Source organism: Lampetra planeri, chromosome 7 (genome assembly GCF_965212315.1).
Source record: "Lampetra planeri chromosome 7, kcLamPlan1.2.h2, whole genome shotgun sequence".
NCBI lineage: Eukaryota > Metazoa > Chordata > Hyperoartia > Petromyzontiformes > Petromyzontidae > Lampetra > Lampetra planeri.
Window position 1 is genome coordinate 11,347,261 of NC_136113.1, and position 20,112 is coordinate 11,367,372.

Consider the following 20,112-nt stretch of genomic DNA (forward strand, 5'->3'; position numbering starts at 1 on the left):
TAAATGAATGGGGTGGGTGAATGGTTAAATGTGTGAGTGGATGAGTGGGTGGACTAGTGGCAAGATTTGTGAGTGGGTGAGTGGATGGGTGGGTGAATGGCTATATTTGTGAGTGGATGAATGGGTGGGTGCAGCGGTTAGCGTGCTGCGCTGCGAACCCAGTGACCCAGGTTCAATTCCCGCTCACGGCCAATTCGGTCAACACGGCCAACTTCACTGACAATTATCTGAACCGGTCCTAGGCCTTCCCTAGGTCGACTCAGCCTCAAATGAGAACCCGGTGCGGTGTGTAAATATTCGCCACTAAGGATACAAAGGCGGCCGGGCGTGGTGCTGGCAACCCATCCCCTAGAGAGCCGCACCGGCCTTCATAGGTGCTCGCAAACAGCACTTGCCCCAACGGTCTGTTAAGACTGTACGGGGGATCTTTGTTTTTAGGGCGAGTGTCTAGATTTGATTTGTGAGTGGGTGGGTTTGAACGTAGGGGGGGGAGTGTTGGTTTACTTTAAAAACATCTCCAGGACGTGGGGAGAGGGTGGGGTGAGTGGCGAGGACCTCAATGGCTCGAGGAGTGCACGCGAGAGAGAGAGAGGAGAGAGGGAGAGGGCTTGCGTGTTGTGATCGTGGCGCACGCGCACACACGGCTGGGAGAGGCTGCCGCTGCCGCCGCCGCCGCGTGTGAATGTTCTCCACCGCTCATCCGGGCATGAACAGCAAGCATGCCGCGTGGCCACGGCGCCCGTGCCTCCATCCAACAGCAGCAGCAACAGCAGCAGCAGCATGAAGAGACGCCACGAAACCGGGCAGTACGAGCTGCCCAACCGCGGGGTGCTCGGTGCAAAGAGGGCACGCTTAGATCTCAACGGGCCACCCACGATGCCCGGCCACGACCCACTCGGACAAGAGGAGGAGGAGAACGAGCAAGGGAAAGACGTGGAAGAAAACGAGGGCGTTTACAAAAACTATCCGGGTCTTGCAGACTGGGACTGGGTTCGGGATGTGGGGCCGCACAGTGCGTCTGTGCCTGGGTGGCCGTCTCTAGGATCACCCATCACCGAGCTCTTCAACGTGCCCGGGAGCGCGCTGCCGGGATGCGAGCGCAAGTGCAATGCGCCGTCGCTTGAGGACGGTCCTTCTGATGGTGGCGGTGGTGGTGGTGGCGGTGGTGGTGCGAACCGGAGAGCGCCGACCTACCGTGGGCTGAGCCGGAGAGGTCACGTCGCTGGGAAAGTTTGTGCTCGTTCGCATCCGGAGATGTTCGTGCCGAGCGGGTCATCTTGTGGCAACGCGTTCCTCCGTGGAGGATATGGGGGGGACGATGTGATACTCGGAGAAAGCACGACGCTCGGAGGACACGGAGGAGATGTTGCACATGGAAGCGTGAGAGGGCATGGAGGCCATGGAGAAGACGTCATGTATGGAAGGGTTGGAAGATATGAAGGAGCCATAACACACGTGGAAGATGGGATTTACGGAAAAGATGCAGCACGTGGAGGAACTAAAGAGTGTGTTGGTGGAGATTTACCCCATGGGGGAGAGGAAAAACATGGACATGGAGCGCATGGGCAAGGGGGAGGGTATTATGGAAATATGGCACATGGTGGCATTGGGGGACACGGGGAGGATATAACACAAGGAGGAGATGGGGGATATGGGAGAAATGTAACACGTGGAGTAGAAAGGAGATACGCGCAGGATGTAACACGTGGAAGGCAACGAGGAGTTGGAGAATCATCCCATGCGGGAGAAGGACGTGAAAGAGACGCGCTACATGGAGGATATCCAGGGACCGTAACACATGGAGGTGGAACGCGTGGAGAAGAAGTAACGCACGAAGGCACTGGACAGCAAGGAAGTCATGGTGGAGACGGGGGACATGGAGGTGTCACATATGGGGGTGAAGGCCATGGAGGAGCTGGAGAAGGACCCGAGGTGGAATGGTGGTGGGATGCCAACTCCAGCCACGGCACACAGTTCTCCAAACCTCCATCCTATCACCCAGACTCTGAGCGAGATATACATTGCAATCATCAGCAGCAGTATCATCAGCACGGAGGACCTATGGTGCCAAGTCATGATCCTCCCGTGCACCATAATAGTCATCACACCAATAATCATGATCGAGATTATTATCATGACAATAGCTATAATGTACATCCTCATCAGCAGCAGCAGCAGCAAACTCCGGAGCGACTACAGGTGGCGTGTAACGGCGGCCCGGCAGCAGCAGCAGGAGGAGGAAGCTCCTTGCGGGACATGGCGCTGGGGCTGGTGGTGCCACACATGGAGAGATTTGGATTCTGTATTCTGGACAGATTCCTGGGAGAGGAGAGCGGCAGTTACGTGTTGGCCGAGGTATGGGATGCTCAGATTTTAACTCCATTGTTAAGCGGTTAAAGTATTTCACCTGGACAATCCCTTGAGTTGGAACATCTTGTTTACCAGAGCGTCCAGGGCTGTCAATTGTCACATACATAGCAAATACGTAATGACACGTGAACAGATACTTTATAATAAAATAAAAATCATATTTGATTGAATGTATACCATCAACCTCATACAGCAATTACACACTAACGGTTCATTGAGAACTCACTCCAGATGCAACAGTCGTGCGAGTCTGTTCACACGCAAAGACGTTATCTCGTTTATTATTTGTCTCCCTGAGATGAGGTTTTTTTAACAACGTTTTACAATGTATTGCCTAAATTATACCTTTGGGCCAAGTTGTGAAGTCTCGATTTTTGCTATTTCAAATCTGATTGGCGTATTGGTGAACCCAGCGACCAAAGTGTGTTACCTGGCCACGGCATGTACCAGTGGCCGTGCAATATCTGAACCTGTCGTGGGACAACCCTGACACCAGCCCGCACTGACCAGCGTGGTGAAGTATGGTCAACAAACCCTGATTACCGATATGATGTTGTAGAGTCCTTTATCTAGCAGTGGATTGACCATGGCTGATGCCGTTTGAGGATGGTGTTGATGATGATGATGAAAATGCTGTACCTATTTAGTTGAACTGATCCTTGACCACCCATCATGGACTCTGCTGGGTCTAAATTAAACTTTTTTTTATTTTACCAGGTAATGCCCACTGAGCTATATAGCTCTTTTTCAGATGCGACTTGGCCACAAATGATAGCTCAACGAAGTGGCTTACGTGGACATTTATAGCAGCCAAATACGTCGATTCTAAATATACAGCAACAGGCGTCAGGGTCGGTATTGAACCCACGACCTCCTGTGCACCAGGCGAGGTAGTCAACATCTCGCTACCGCGGCGCCCCAACGTCTACCCCCAACCCACGTGTCACTTGGGCAACGCAGGTGCAGGGCCTGCGCACGGCCGGGCTGTTGCGCGCGGGCCAGCTCGTGAGTCCGCGCCACGACTCGGCCGTGGTGCGCGGGGACCGGACGGCCTGGGTGGACGGCCGAGAGGCCTCGTGCCCCGCCACTGGCCGCCTGCTCGCCGCCATGGACGAGCTCGTGGCGGCCTGCGGACGTCGCCTCGGCGGCTACAACATCACCTACCGCACCGGGGTGAGCGGGCGGAGCGCTTGCGCGGTCGGTCTGTGCCGCGGTGTCCTTTGGCGTCGATTTTACGCGGTGCCCGAATTAGTCTCAAAGCGCCTCGCAGCCAATCAGGTTGGTGGATGCAGGGATTAGAACAAGCGATGGTCACTTTCCCAACATCGACAAACACACACGTATAACTCGTCTGCCGCCTTGTATTATGTATGTTGAACTTTTTTCGCACCCTACATAGCCAACCGTGCTAATCGGAGGTGCCGGGCCGACGTTGATGTAGAACAACAACAACTGTAATTGAACTTTGTTCCGTGAGGAATCACGGCGAATGCCATCATCAACCCGGTGAGCGCACGTCGACCAACGACGACTCAAGCTGCCAAAGTGGCTAAGCAGTAATTATCGCGAAAATATATCGAGTGAACACACCGGGGAATGGCTTTGATCTGAACTGTTGTTGGGCCGTTGCCCCAATAACAGTGGACCATCCACTGAACAACGCTGCCTCTGTTTCTCATTCCCCAGAAACATCCATGATATTCACTTCGCATCTCCCATCACAACTCATCGTCACGCCGTGAAATCTCGCTGTTGCTGCACATGATGTCATCATCGTCATCATTGTCGCCAAAAAAACATTAACGTAATTATGCGGCCTGTAAAGTTATTAAAAGTCAAACATTCAAAGTGACCGCCTGCATGGCCTGGCGCTCAAACCCATTCATGGTCCTAAGCCAGTGATATAACATCCGTTTTTCAATGACAGGGGCCAGTATACTTGATTACACGTATTGACAATTATTATGAGTAGCAGTGCATGAGCAGTGTTTATATCACCAGCAAAGCCTCACTGAGTACCGGTGCTCATTTTCAGCAGGACGCTGCCTACGAAGGTTTTGGCCAATTCCTTATTGCATACCGCTGTGTACCTGAAGACAGCTGGTACACAGTAGGGAGTGAGAAGAACACTCCCTCCGCACCATCACCACCAATGCCCAATCGTTTCACAGGAGGGAAATAATAAAATAATAAAAATAAAACATAAAATAATTCTCACGACGTTTCGGCCACAACGCAAGCAGCCGTCCTCAGGTGAAGACCAGGTCTGTCGGGGAGACAGCGTCTGAATGAAGACGCTAAACTTTCGATTTAAAGCTTTCGTGACTGCAGGGATTCATCTTCTTGGTTCTTTCGGTAAAGTCACGTAGAAGGGAAGTAATAAAATAATTAAAATAAAACATTAAATAATTCTCACGACGTTTCGGCCACAACGCAAGCAGCCGTCCTCAGGTGAGGACGGCTGCTTGCGTTGTTTTCTTTTAATTATTTTATTACTTCCCTTCTACGTGACTTTACCGAAAGAACCAAGAAGATGAATCCCTGCAGTCACGAAAGCTTTAAATCGAAAGTTTACGTTTCACAGGAGTTAGTTTAAATGAACAGCTTTCAATTCGCGGTGCCAATTTCACCGGACCGCCGTTGCGTGTCACTTCGAGTGGCCGTGTGGAGGGAGCGGTGCCAGTAGCAGCAGCCAGGTCACCGCGAGCGAGTGGCGGGTTTGCATGGGACAGCCGACCCAAGCTGGGCCCCGTGGTTTTTTTTCCCCCAGAGTTCAAGTCAAAGTGCACCTCGATTTGCAATGAAAACAAAAAAGTTGTGTTAACATGAATCTTCGACTCGGTGATCGCGAGAGTTGGGCGTTCCCAACTAATGACCACGCGTAAACATGGGAATGCGCTTTCGGGATGGCAACTCGATTTCTAACATCTGACGAGGAGTTCATGAATTGAAAGGGGCCCAAAAAGAATGTCTGCATTGGGCCTCGTGATGGGCGGGCACCACCACTGACTTCTGTTGTCTACCAGTCACTCTTCCACATGATAATCTCTCCTGCGCTCTTGCGTCCTCACCTGGTTAAAGAACATGAACTTGGATCTGTAGGCTGGGGCCTGAAATGGGATCATCTTGGGCTTCGATAGGGGAGCAGTTTCCGGGAGTAGTGCATTTGTGCGGTAATAAAAAATAATGAGTATCATCAGATTACCAAAGTTATGCACTGGTCAGAGGCAAACTCAAGTCATAGAGTCTCCATTCTTCAACGAGGAATGGACCAGCACTTATTTGCCCTATACCAGTGGTGATCAAATTCCACATTCCCATGGTTGGGGTCCATATCTGTCCAACAGAGCTTCTTGGCGACTGGAAAGGAAAGAGCCTCAAGCCTCCACTGCCACCCTCCACTCTAGTCATGGTGTGGTGCGGCAGGCTCTTGACGGCCACCACCCCGGCCCTCCCCTCTCAACTCCGTAGTGGGGCAAGCAGACATGGAGACACACACACACAGACACACGCAGAGGCACACACAGAGACACACACACAGAGCCATGCATACACTCACGCACAGATACAGAGACACACTGACGCGGATACATACAGAGACACGGAGACACGAAGAGATACACACAGAGACACGGCGACACACACAGAGACACAGAGTCAGAGACACAGAGACACGGAGACACACACAGACACGAATGCACTCCCACAGGCATAGCCATAACAGTACGAATGTAGCAAATGGCTTTAAAAAAATACCAAACCACAGGATTACATGCCATTACTTATCACAGCTATGTGTCTGTCCTATGGATTTACTCACCCCCACCATAGGAATCTGGAATTTCTACCACCAGATCCGGGCTGTTATCAGGACAAGAGCACTCCATCAATGACCACTTGAGCAGGAAATCACTTCGGGTTTTCACATCTGACCCCTACACACCCCAGTCATCAGCAATCTACGGTTTTGTGCATTTGTCAAACCACTGCTGGATGAAGGCCTCCCCAAGCGGCGCGGGTCATGGGGGTTATGCGACCATACTTCACCATGCTCGTCATTGCAGATTGGTGGAGCTTATATTTAGAGCACATCAACGGATTCTGGACCACTGCACCTCTGCTGCCGACACCGTAGCTTCACAGCCGATGACACTCTACTTGCCCACGCAAGCACCATCCAGGTTCAACGGTGCATAGCTGGCTCAGCATTCATGTCAGCTCACCTGGCATGAAATGAGTGGAAACAGCGCCATGTCCATTGTCCGCTCACATCCAGTCTGATGCCTCAAAGTCACAAGTCGCTCTCAGGGAAAGAAAGGCAACTGGAGATCCCATTGGCGCCCAAATACAGAGTCAAGTTTTATTTTGCTCAACCAGGTGAGCACTGAAGAGGCCAGGATGGAGCCCCTTTTGTAAGAGTGACCTGGGTCACCCCGACGACTGGATTCTATGTTGCTTCATTGTTGAGCTCTGTGTTGACAATAGAAGTCAGTCTCCAGGATGCGTGGGGGGCTCTTTTCCTCACAGCGGACGTGCGCGCCCTGCCCGCACGGCCTCAGATGCCCCGCGTGACCCCGCGCCACATGGGTATCCCAGTTCCATTGTGCGCGTGCACACACGCACGCGCACGCCGCACACACGTGTGCAGCACATGTGTGCGGCATGCGCGCGGAGCGGTTGCACAGCGGTCAGTGCGCTGCGCTGCGAACTCGGCGAACCGAGGTCGATGCCCCGCTCATGACCGACGTTGAGTGACAAATATATGAACCGGAGTTGGGGCCGAAATTAGGTCGACTCAGCCCTTGCGTGTGGTCGGTAGCTGGTGCGGGATGTAAACATCATCACTGGGGAGACAAAGGCGGCCGCCCTCACCCTCGTGTGCCGTGGGGTCCTTTAGAGGTGCTCGCTAACAGCACTTGCCCCGACAGTCGGTGAAAGGCTACACGGAGGATCTTTGTCTCTGCAGTATGTGTACATGTCAATCCACTGCTAGATGCCCTCTGCTGCCGAACAACATCGCTTCAGAGCCTTGACACGACAAAATTAAAATCTGATTTATGAGGCGCACTTAAACAATGGATCTCAGAGCGGCAGGCAAATACAGGAGGATAATTAGTGAGAAGGAACCGGCGAGAAAAAGATGAAAGAGATCAAATATAGAACGAGAGAGAGAGAGGAGAGAGGGGGGGTGGGAGGGCATTCTAAACGGTGGTGGGGGTCTTCATTGTCTCTGAGTTCCTGCGGACAGAAGCCGCGTGGTCACCCAGGGTCAGAGCCTGGAGCGCGGTCACCACGCTGAGTAGGGCGGGTGGGGAGGGAAAACCCGAGTGCCTATCCAAGCACTGTCCAGGCTCAACCCGGCTTAGCTTCTCCACTCTGGTCAGCTCAACAGGCGTGCAGGCCCCGTGGTGGTCATTCGACCCCCCCCCCCCTCCCACCACCTTTGCACCACGCTGGTCAGAATGCTGATTGGTAATATTGGGTGGCCTGGCCAGGACTGGTTTAGATATCACTCAACACAGATGTTAGCCGTGGCCAGGAATCAAACCCAGATTGTGGGAGGGGGGGGGTGTAGCACGTTTGCACCGAAACAGCACGGAGATTGTCTTTCCATTCCTGGATGCAATTCAAGACCAGACACAGTTATTCAATTATGACCATGATTGTTTATGCCGTTGCATGCACGTGCGCAGCCCTTTTTGCCAATCCCCCCCAACACCATACGGGTTGTCAGACCATACGTTACCCTGTCAGACCACACGTTACCGTGTCAGACCATGCGTTACCATGTCAGACCATACGTTGCTCAGTGCAGGTTGGTAAAGCGGGGAGCGAGCAGTGCAATACAACAATGGCTCTTTTTGCTGCACTCCCTGCGCCTCGCTGCTCGAAACCGAGTACCGATGGAGCGTGTAAGTACCTGTTTTGCGCTGTGGTCGTCAATCCCGACGCTTGTGAAAGGTGATGGTGCTGGGGGCCATTTTGAGTGATTGTGTCACGAGGCATTGGGCTCCCACGCGTGTGGCAAAAGAAAACGAGGTATCCGCGCTCGGTGTTTATTTCGTTGGGCCAGGTGAGAAGAAACGCCAGGGTCCAGAATAGGTCTCATTTGCAAGAGTGACCTGGGGGGGTGCCACAAATGACTCAAAAAACGAGTATCAGAATATTTATTTGTACTGGAGGAGGAATCCGATGAGCTATGAAGCTCTTTTTCACAGATGTCCAGTAGGGGCACGGGGTCAGAACATAACAACAACAAACAGCACAACAACACGATCGGAGTGCAGAGTATAGGAAAGCTAAACAAATCACACGAAAAAATTAAAATAAAACCAGACTTTTTGTATTTGATCACGTAACGCCCCACTGAGCTATTGGCTTCTTTTTCAGGAGCGCCATGGCCACAAATTTAAATGGGATGGTGCTCAGTTCGTCCGCGGCCATGAGTCATTGGTAGAAATTCCACATTCATATGACAGAGGCTAACTTAAACTTGTCAACAACAGCAATTGGGTTGTACAGTCCCTTCTGCTATCACGCTGCGTGTTTGCGAAACGCGAATTGGATATAACACGATGAATGTATTAGGGAACACATTTTTGTTTTTATAACGCGGATGCGAATTACGCGAGTAGGAATAAGCGGTCGTACGGCTGCATCGGCACAGCATCGCGCACAGGGCGGGATGCTGCTGGATGCTTCGAGATGCTCCCCACGCTCCTTTTAGCCTTTGTTTGACCCGCAAGCGCATCTCACGCGTTATCGCGGTCTGTGCTTTGCCCTATATAACTAGTCTCGCTTTGCATACAACTTTGTTGATTTTAATTCCAGCCCGTTGGATCGATGGGTATCATAACGCGATTTCTCCCATCGCTCGCTGTTCTTCAGGAACGCAACTGCCGCGTTATAGGGGAACAGCCTGTGTGGTGTGTGTAAAACACACTCCTGGGCAGGACTTGCCACACAACAACACCGATCCTGTTTCGGCGCCAAACGGGGAGGTGTCCATCGTGCAGTAGATCGGTAGTGGATTGAACGTGACCTTTGATGGCATTGATGATAACGGCACGCACTGGCCGAGCAAGTTGGATCACCACCACAATCCACAAGCCAGTAGAGCGACCGCACGCTCACCCACCCACGCTCACCCACCCACGCTCACCCACCCACGCTCACCCACCCACGCTCACCCACCCACGCTCACTCACCCACGCTCACCCACCCACGCTCACCCACCCACGCTCACCCACCCACGCTCACCCACCCACGCTCACCCACCCACGCTCACCCACCCACGCTCACTCACCCACGCTCACCCACCCACGCTCACCCACCCACGCTCACCCACCCACGCTCACCCACCCACGCTCACCCACCCACGCTCACTCACCCACGCTCACCCACCCACGCTCACTCACCCACGCTCACCCACCCATGCTCACTCACCCACGCTCACCCACCCACGCTCACTCACCCACGCTCACCCACCCACGCTCACCCACCCACGCTCACCCACCCACGCTCACCCACCCACGCTCACCCACCCACGCTCACCCACCCACGCTCACTCACCCACGCTCACCCACCCATGCTCACCCACCCACGCTCACTCACCCACGCTCACCCACCGACGCTCACCCACCCACGCTCACCCACCCACGCTCACCCACCCACGCTCACCCACCCACGCTCACCCACCCACGCTCACTCACCCACGCTCACCCACCCACGCTCACCCACCCACGCTCACCCACCCACGCTCACCCACCCACGCTCACTCACCCACGCTCACCCACCCACGCTCACCCACCCACGCTCACTCACCCACGCTCACCCACCGACGCTCACCCACCCACGCTCACCCACCCACGCTCACCCACCCACGCTCACCCACCCACGCTCACCCACCCACGATCACCCACCCACGCTCACCCACCTACGCTCACCCACCCACGCTCGCACGGCCTCTCGGACGGTGGCGCCCGTCCGCCCGTCCGCCCGCTCGCTCACGCAGGCGCGTAGCACCCACGAGCGCGCGCAGTGTACGCACGTACGTATGTTGAACTTCTTTCGCGCCATACGTCGTCAACCGCGCTCATCGGAGGTGCGGGGGGAAGGTCAACTAAAGTAAACACGATAAAAAGCAGTTCTAAAGGCATGAGTTTTCAATCGATATTTAAAAGTGCATAGCTCCAGTGGCTTAACAATATCAGAAGGGGAAGAGCGTTCCAGACGGCCGTAGAAGCGCATCTGAAAGCGCGCGACGCTGTGACCGTCTTTGCTCGATGGGTCAGCCAAAAGCTGCTGCGAGGTTGATCCTAGTTCGCATGATGGTGTCTGCTCCGTGACGAGATCAGCGAGGTACTCTGGTTGCTTTTGGTCGAAATCACTTCGTACAAGAAGCACCGAGCCCGCGTGTTTTTATGCAAAGAAAAAAAAAACATCGACAGTTCCTGAAGAACGACATTGTGCTCCTCTCGTATTGGGTCACACGTGTTTGCGGTGATGAGGTTTCCCGTCATTGAACGGTACGTGTGTTATCTGCAAAACAAAACGAAGATAAAGATCGCCCATATAGCCTTCAACTGTCGGGGAAAGAACTATGAAGGCCGGCACGGCACGCGGAGGAAGTTGGTGAACCTACACCTCGCCCGGCCGCCTTTGTATCCCCAACGCTGATGTTTACACACACGACCACGTTACTCATTTGATGCCGAGTCGACCTAGGTGAGGCCCACGACCGGTAACAAACTAACAAAACGAAATCACATTCGCCAATTTGTTTTGTTGGCATGATTCGTCGCGCGGCGCATAACCACTTGTCGCACCTACAGAGTCACCTCTTGGCACCACAGCCGCATCTGATAGACAGGGGGTCATATGAGGCCCGCGAAATCATTTGGTGTGGCCCTGCCAAGGCAACCGCAGGCGGGACTCGAAATTCATCGAATCTAGGAGCAAACCTGGAAAAGCAGTTGCGAGTAGCAGCAACATCATCATCAATACCAATAACATCACACGCCTCGCCAAAGAGAAGCAGTTCCAGCCATCACATGAGGGGTGAGTTAATGAAACGTTTGACCAAATATAACAGGTACATTTTTAAGTTGATAATTTTGTATGGCCCGCGAATGATGTTATCAATTCTCAAATGGCCATTGGCAGAAAAAAAGGGTCCCCACCCCTGCGACAGAGGCTGACGGAGGAGGCCGTTTTTAATGTGACAACGAGCCGTGCATGGGGCAACGTGCCGAACCGAGCGTTCGCTGTCTGGGTGCGGGGGGAGGCGGATGGAGGAGGAGCGGGCGATGACGGTGGCGGCGTCAGGGGGGGAGAATTGGGGCGGGCGGGCGGGCGGGCGGGATGGTGTGTGGGTGAAACGGAGTGAAACGGGGACGTCAAGAGGCAACAGAGCGCTGCTTGTGTCTTGCGCATTCCACTTTCAGCTGGGTGACATTCCTGCAAGGGGCCCCACATGAATGTGGGCGAGACCACTGTGCCGTGAACTCGCGACAACCACAGTTCAAGTCCCGGCCACGGTGAACACCGGTGGCGAGTGATGTCTGAACCAGAGGTGGGAAAAAGTCATTGTTATGCAAGTCCAAGTCGAGTCGCAAGTCATCAAATTCATGACTCGAGTCTGACTCGAGTCCAAGTCACATGACTCGAGTCCACATCTCATAGGTGGGACAAAGTCATTGTTATGCAAGTCCAAGTCGAGTCGCAAGTCATCAAATTCATGACTCGAGTCTGACTCGAGTCCAAGTCACATGACTCGAGTCCACACCTCTGGTCTGAACCGTTTCTGGGCACCTCTTTCACAGTTTACCCACCGAATGAGGTGGAATATGGTGAAATGTCCGCTATGTTTAACGTGGCTTGGGAAGGAGGCCTTCACCCAGCAGTGTATTGACAATGGGCGGGAACTTACTTTATAATAATTATTACGCGAATGATTTTTAAGATATCTGGTGCGGTGCTAACCGTGTGTTGTTACAGCATTCATCAAACGAGAAACACGCGATGTCGTTTCACGTGACGTCACGCTATCGGATTAATCCGAAAATTCGTGTCGGGGCATGTTTTTTGCATTTTTTTGGATGGAGCCACAAATCAGGAAGACGTGCATCCAGATTGTGCGTTAGTGTTAAACTAACAAGTTGATTGTACAATAAATCACTCCATTGTTCATTGTAAAAATGTTTGTTCACAGTGCACGGGGAATCCCATTGCTCGCGAAAGAATGGATTTATTGTCGATCCTACGGTTAGCTTCACAAAAACGACATAATTATTATGAGTTGGGGAAGTTTTGCAGGAAGTGAAATGTGGGTCAGGGAAATCCAACAAAAAAACACACTTGGCTGCAAACGGGAGGAAACGTGGCAGTGCGCACGGCAGACATCTGTACAGACACCCGCTTATCTCGACAGCCAAAGTAACCGCCGCATGAGTAAAATAAACACTCACAAGCGGATAAGAAGAGATGAGCCCATGCCGAGACGCCACATAACAAGCCACAGACAGTGAGTGCGCCTCTCCGCTCAATAAATCACGGGCAAGACCCCTCATTCCACTTATGGGGGAGGGAGGGTGGATCTGAGCCAGTGAGCTGAAATCCCCCATTGCCATGGCAGGAGCCAGTTCATCAACACTGTCGACTGTTTTTTTTTACAAAAAGAATGAGAAGTATTTACAGGAGCCTTGCGGTCATCAGACGGTCATCTCGGGGTGGCGTCTCTCGCCACGTGGTCGGAAATCACGTTTACAAAGTGCACCCCAAAAAGGCGCCGTCAGCTGCACAACTGGAATACGACTGGGGAAGACAAGTTCAAGTTTCAAGTTCATTGATTAGGTATAGCCCTGTGAGCCATTCGGCTCTTGAATCGGGTGCAACCGCAACAAACAAAAAACAAAAACATGAACAAGAAAACATCTTATAGTGACTATGTGCAAACAGAAAATCCAAGAAAAGACAGCAAAATATTGCAGAAAAAGCACCGTGCACCAACACTGTGTGCAAAAATCCCAGTGGGATGCAAGTCAAACAACAACAACAGCCACAAGACAACTTAGATTAAGGCCATCAGTCTAACTCTGTACTACAATAAACAAACATGGCCAAACCAAAAGACTTTTCGAAAATCACCAAAATAAAGCCATAAAAGCAATGAAACAGTGGTCAATAAACGACGTAAACAACATGTACTACCAAACTCATGCAGCCATAGCTGGCTACATGAGTCACTCCACAACAACTGTGATAGCATCACTTTTAAAAGGGCACCCCAATGCTGAAGGGTACACAGCCACTTTTCTCCTGCCCAACCCAAGGTGATTTACCTTGGAGAGATTAGCCAAGGTGGCATGCCAGCTAGATTTGAACTTACACCTTGCGATTGTATGCATGTTGAACTTCTTTCACACCGTACGTAGCCAACCGCGTTAATCGGAGGTGCGAAGAAGAACAACAAACTAAACACAAAACGCAGTTCTAAAGACATCTATATTCGTTCTATATGTATAAGTGCATAGCTCCAGCGGCTTTCTAATATATACATCGGAGGGAAGAGCATTCTAAACGGCCGCGAAAGCGCATCTCAAAGTGCTCGATACAGTGACCGTCTTTGTTCGATGGCCACATTGTTGGGTGATTCACCATCGCCCCATTTGGCTGGGCAGGATTTTAGCTGCAAGGTCAATTCAAAGTGTCTCCCTGCTCAATCAAGCATTGCTGGTGGCCCTGGGCCAGCGGAGGACGCTCCACATCCCTGTAGTGGAGGGTTGGCTTTCCATTGGGTCACCACTATTGAAGTCTCACAAAGTGGTACTAGTTGTATTAATATCCTGGAGGGACGATGGTATAAGTGTAATGAAGCTACACGGACAGTCCACATGCAGTCGGCTGACATCAAACACTTGGCAAACAAATGTAGGCAGTCGGCTGCGATATTTCAAACAGTTGATCTCATTCCAATTATTTAACATCGTGGTCGTGCAAAATATTTTCGCTTTCTCACGTGACGCAGTTTTTGTTTTGCCTCGGATTTCCATCTCACTTCATCGCTCGACTTTATTTGACGTATTTTTGCTCGTGTCATTTCGCGAGACCCTGGTCACTCGCCCTTGCGAATGACAAACCATCCCGGTGTCTCGAGTTCTCGACGGGTTCGAAGAACATCGACGCGGAACTCCAACACCTGGTTGCAATGCGCGAACGAACGCTCAGCTCGCCAGGGGTTTGTCGGAAGGGAGGGTGGGCGCAGGGAGGCCGGGTCCGCCGTGCGATCGCGCACGATCCACGCGTAGCCAGCCAATTCAACGCGGTGCTACATGGGGATGCGCGCTGGGACGAGCGCCAAGGCGCGCTACGGCCAAGGCCCCCTCCCACCTATCCCCCCCCCACCTACCCCACTGGTCATGATTTTTTTTTGTCTGAGCGGGGTCTATCACCCGTGGAGGCTCAGAAGGGATGGGGGTCTGAAGAATGAAGCCCGCCCGACAGAACCACGGGCGTTTTTGGGACAGTGTGCCGTTGAATTTTAAAGTGCGGTCAGAATGCGGTTCACTTACCAAATAATGTGTCCCTGGCAGCGGTAAACGGAATAGCGCGCAGCACAGCCACGCCACAATATTTCACGTACTCCTGGCACCAGCGACGTGTTTCTAAAGTGTACCGAATGTTAAGCGCAACTATCCCTCAACAGCCCACTATCCTCAAACCACTTGCCTCAAAAAACTTCGGCCTTGCTGTAGATTATAATCAGTGTGTGGACGCCTTTATCCGGCCGTGTGGCACAGAGTAGAAATGTTGAAAGTTCAAATCCCAGCCCTGGGTGGACTTAGCGTCCCACTGCTCGTATGTGGATGGAGACACTTGTACTTTGATGACCTCGTTTAGCCAGTTTCCAGTCTATTTTACACGGGAGATCCTTTAGATTGCATCTGTATGCACACACACACACACCAAGTGGGAGTAGTGGCGCAGTGCTTAGCGCAATACCCAGCGACCTGAGGTTTTTATTTATTTTTTCGGACGACGGCTAACCTGATCCGGTCCTGAGCCTTTCCCCCATTATTCATCAAGCAGCACTGACCAGCTTGGTGAAGTATGGTCAAACAGCCCCTATAACTCACACCGGGTGGGGAGACCTTCATCCAGCAGTGGATTTACGAAGGGCCGTACTGCGCATGCGTGGAGGGGAGTTGCCACTATGGCGGGCTGCGTGCGGATATCCTGAATAAGCTGCTCAAGACGTGCAGATACTCCTCCTCGCAGCTCGGCTGAGCAGATTTTTCTCTGTCACTTGAATATATCCCTACCCTGCCATTGTGTTTATGTTAGGGTTAAATCGGCTAGTACAATTCCAGACAGCGTGGCGCGGTATTATGAGAGTGCCGTACGGCAGGGCGTTAATATTTCGCGTGCTGGCGTGTGGAAGGCCACGCGTAGCACTGCGCGGTTCACGGCCACGTGTTGCCATCGAGGCTGCTTGCCCCTAAACCTCTGGTGGTTGGTTCACCAGCGTGGCTTCACAAGAGCCTGACTGAATGTAAACATTTTGTTCTGAGTTTTGTTGGTGTGAAACCGATGCTTCTTATAGTATGCACTCTCGGAATGCCGTGTGGATAATAGAATGCGTAAAAAATACTTTGATTTTTTTTTACGTGGAGGGTGTGTGTGCAATGGACAGTTTCGTAAATTACACCACTATAAAGTCAGAGTTGTTTGTGTGTATATGCTTAAGTGGTGGCGATATGTTTACTACCTCGCCTGGTTCGATCCCGATCCTGATGCCCGTATGTTTGTAGTTTGCTTGTTTTCACCGTGATCGCTTGGATTTTTGTCCGGGTCCTCCGGTTTTTCCTCCACGATATCAGCCACTTCATTGGGCTATCATTTGTGGTGCCAAAGAGCGATACAGCTCAGTGGGCCTTACTTGGTAAATAAAAAATAGTTCATAGCGATATCTTGATTTAAAGCTTTCGTGACTGCGGGAATCCATACTCTTTGGTTCTTTCGGTAAAGTCACGTAGGTAGAATAATAAAATAAAATAAAAAATAATATATCACGACGTTTCGATCGCAACACAAGCGGTCGTCCTCAGGCGGAAAAAATGAATCCACACGCAGTACATCCCGTCCATATTCATATCTACACTGCTGGTGAGTAGCGCATAGAGGGGTCAAGTAAGGTGTATTTTGTTTAACCAGGTTAGAAACTCAACAGACCAGCACGAGTCTCATTTGCAAGAGTAACCTGGGTTACCAAAATAATAAACGCAAAACAAATAAAACAGAGTACAGCAAAAACGCCAATATAAATCAGAGCAAAAAAACAGCCGTCTCGCATGAAGAAATCGCAAATGTCAAATCAATTATTCATGAACGCTTAGCAGCTTGAAGTGTCGTTATTGCAATGTCAGCGGGCATATTCCATGCGCACGCACGCCGGTGTGAAATCGATGAGAAAACAATCGCAGAGCTGAGTCGGCCCAACACCCGCGACCCTCGGCAGCTCGACACGACGAAGGGTGGCACCAACGCCACGGCGGACACGTGGAGGTTCCGAGAAGATGAGACTCGTCCCCCCCCTCTCCAACTTCCATCTCTCTCTCTATCAGTGCCGATCTCGTGAAGGGAGCTGCCACAGCGATGGAACTATCAGCAGCACCCACCGTTTGATTCCATCTCCCGGCGCTGGCATTTGGAATCACTGCATGAGTTTCTCAAATCCCCACTCCACCCACCGCCACTCCACCCACCGCCTGTCCGCCCAGCGGCGTAACGAGTGGGTTTAACCCACATTGAGTCGATTGGCGAGTCGCGCGTGGTGAGATGAAGCGTGGGTCCCCTCGCCCTTTCCCGCTACGTGTGGGGTCAGCGTGACAGAGTAAACCAATGCCCCCCTTCTTTAGGGGGCTGGCTCTCTCGCGCTACGCCCACCTATTCCAACACGTCCCGAGACCCTTCCGGCCTGCAGTGGCGTGCGCACGCAATTGCAAGGCCGCGCCTTTACCTTGACCGCCGAGCGGTGGCTGCGCGTGTAGTTTATCAACTCAGCACAAAACGCCCCCCCCCACCCCTTCATTGCCACGCTTGCACTGCGGATGGCACACCCTCGTGTGCTCACTCTGTCGGAGCCCGTGTCAACAAACTCACGTGACCGTGCTCCGGCTCAAGCAGAGGAATACCCCTGCCGAGAGAGAGAGTCTATAAATAGCAACGCGGGGCAAAATAACGACAACAAATTAAATCAACCCCGAACGTTCGAATCAGAACGCCGCGCGCGCGCGCATGTGTCTGTGTGACCTTCAAATGAAATGTGCAGGGCTGTACATAATGAGCACATGCTGTACAGGGCGGTCTTAATGTCTTGTGACCCCCCCCCCCAATTAATTGAACCCCAGAATTGCTCTTATTTGCATATTCGTTTATGTGTTAAATAAACCTTACGCACAAAAAATATATATGACGTTTTAGAGCAAAGGCCAGTAGAGATGGGCTGAGTGAATGCACTCAACATCACGGGGCCTGATGACAATTAAATTAAAAAATAATAGGGTGTTTTTTTTAATTGGAAGACAAATGAGACAATTGAACATCTGGTCCACTGATGATCATCACAGTTTTTAAAATTGACCAATCATGACCTCCACTACGGCGCGCTCTCGAGGGCGTCTGTCTTGCTCTTCCGTGATGACCGGACTCTACGGAAGAGATGGGCCTGCCCACACTTGACCCCACTATGCACGAGCTGGCGAGCAGTCGCCTGATGAAGCCCCATCGACACTGCTGGTCGGGCAGAGGCGGAGAGGGGGGCGAGATGCGCTCGAACCGGCGACCTTTGAACTGCAGGCCCGGCGTCATGACAGTTGCCCCCACGCTCATTGCTCGAGACATGTCTACATGTGCGGAAAACTGGTAACCGTTTTATTTTTTTAACTGGTAACCGCTTTATTTTTTTAAACCGGTTTTCCCATGCCGTTACCAGGAACGCAACATGAAACCGATTATAGTGATCCGAGTATTGGGCGTTGCGTGAGGTGTGTGTGGGCCCTGTGGAGGGTGGGGGAGTGCTCCACGCAGGAGTATTCGGCACGATTGCCCGCGCCACGCTCCGGTGGTGAGATGTTGACTCGCTCGCCTGGCCACGGGCACAGCGACCTGTTCTAACGGGGCTATGCAAGCCTCGACTGTGGGCCCTCTCCTTTCTCCCGACTCACTTTTTACTGGAATGGCCACGGATGTGTTTTAACCCGTGCACGATACATGTGTAGGCTATAACTACATGTATTATTTCAGTTGCGCCGTGTGTTGGGTTTAGAGGAAGACAGTCTCACAGTGACAGTATACATGTTTAAAGATAAAATACTCACAATTAAGTTATCGTGCGTCTATTGAACGAAAGCCAGATGCGTGCATCGGGCTTGGCCTACTATAGACCGCAGGTCATTTTTCATGAATACATTTTCAAATGTTTGTACTTGTTCGTCTGATGATTCTGGGCCCCCTTGTGGCCGACTGGGCCCCTCATGCGTCGCGTAACGCTCCCACCTGCCCACCCACCCACAGTTGCACCCCTGCGCCTCGTTTACAGGAGGTTGTGGGGTCGATCCCAACTCTGACGCCTGTATATTTGAGGTTTGCGTGTCTCTCTCTCTCTCGCTCCGTGACCGCGTGTATTTTTCTCAGGGCCTTCCGTCTTTTCCCCTCCACATTTAGAAACATGCGTTACGAATATATTTGGCGGCTCTAAATTTCCACATCATCAGCCACTTCGTTGAGCTCTCGTATGTGGCCGGTTGCTTCTGAAAAAAGAGCTACATAGCTCTGTGGGCGTTCAAGTTTAGTTTTATAGTTCACTATTCACTAAAGCGACTCCCGCTTGTTTGAATCGCCCAGCGGCCAACGAGGTTGTAGCGAGGGGGGGGCAGCAGCGAGAAAACAAGAGGCACGTGGAGGGCGATGTGACTGCACCATACGCGTCTTAATTACCCACGACCCGGCCACGCTGCAACCTCGTGCCTCAATCACGCCCGCAGACTCAAAATGGCGCGTTCTCTTTGTCAGCGACAAAACGGTGTTCTAAAATCTCAACTAGCAAGCCCGCGCACGTCCTTTGGATGTGTCCCTCCGTTCGTCCCTCCAGCCAGCCAGCCAGCAAAACTTGTTTCCTATACAGTGTCAAGGACTCATCTTCTTGGTTCTTTCGGTAAAGTCACGTAGAAGGAAAATACGGCTGCTTGCGTTGTGGCCGAAACGTCGTGAGAATTATTTTATTATGTTTTATTTTTATTATTTTATTATTTTCCTTCTACGTGACTTTACCGAAAGAACCAAGAAGATGAATCCCTGCAGTCACGAAAGCTTTAAATCGAGTGTCAAGGACGATTCGTACATTTGTATGCCGTTTGGACTATCGCCATGGAGGCACAACATTTTCAGTTGCTTTCTTCGTTCAGAAATTTCCGACCCCGATGGTTTTTCAAGAACGACTCGCTATCCGTTGTGGAAGAAGCGTTGAAGAAGCGTGGAGTGACGCGTGCTCGGAAAGGGGGAACACGCGGATCCGAGAATGAGAGGCAGGGGGACGACGCCGTTGAATCCGTTCAGGAGAGTGGTGCTTGGGCAGAGCGCGTCGCGGCGAGAAGGGCCGGCGATGACCGATGGTCAAGAACAGCAATGGAGCGGGAGCCGAGCAACGCGTCCCGAGTGGACGACCAGCCGGGGAGACGGAGC

The 20,112-nt window shown here is 52.0% G+C and overlaps 1 protein-coding gene across 1 annotated transcript in view; it reads left to right on the forward strand.

The window, feature by feature from the left end:
* The first annotated feature begins 525 nt into the window (after nt 1-525).
* Nucleotides 526-20,112, forward strand: part of LOC144719964 (uncharacterized) — a 31,683-nt gene continuing 12,096 nt past the window's right edge. Inside the window, exons 1-2 of the mRNA XM_078596346.1 lie at nt 526-2,355; nt 3,331-3,543. Coding sequence (XP_078452472.1) covers nt 781-2,355; nt 3,331-3,543 — 1,788 coding nt within the window. The 5' untranslated portion in view covers nt 526-780. The remainder of the gene's footprint in view (nt 2,356-3,330; nt 3,544-20,112) is intronic.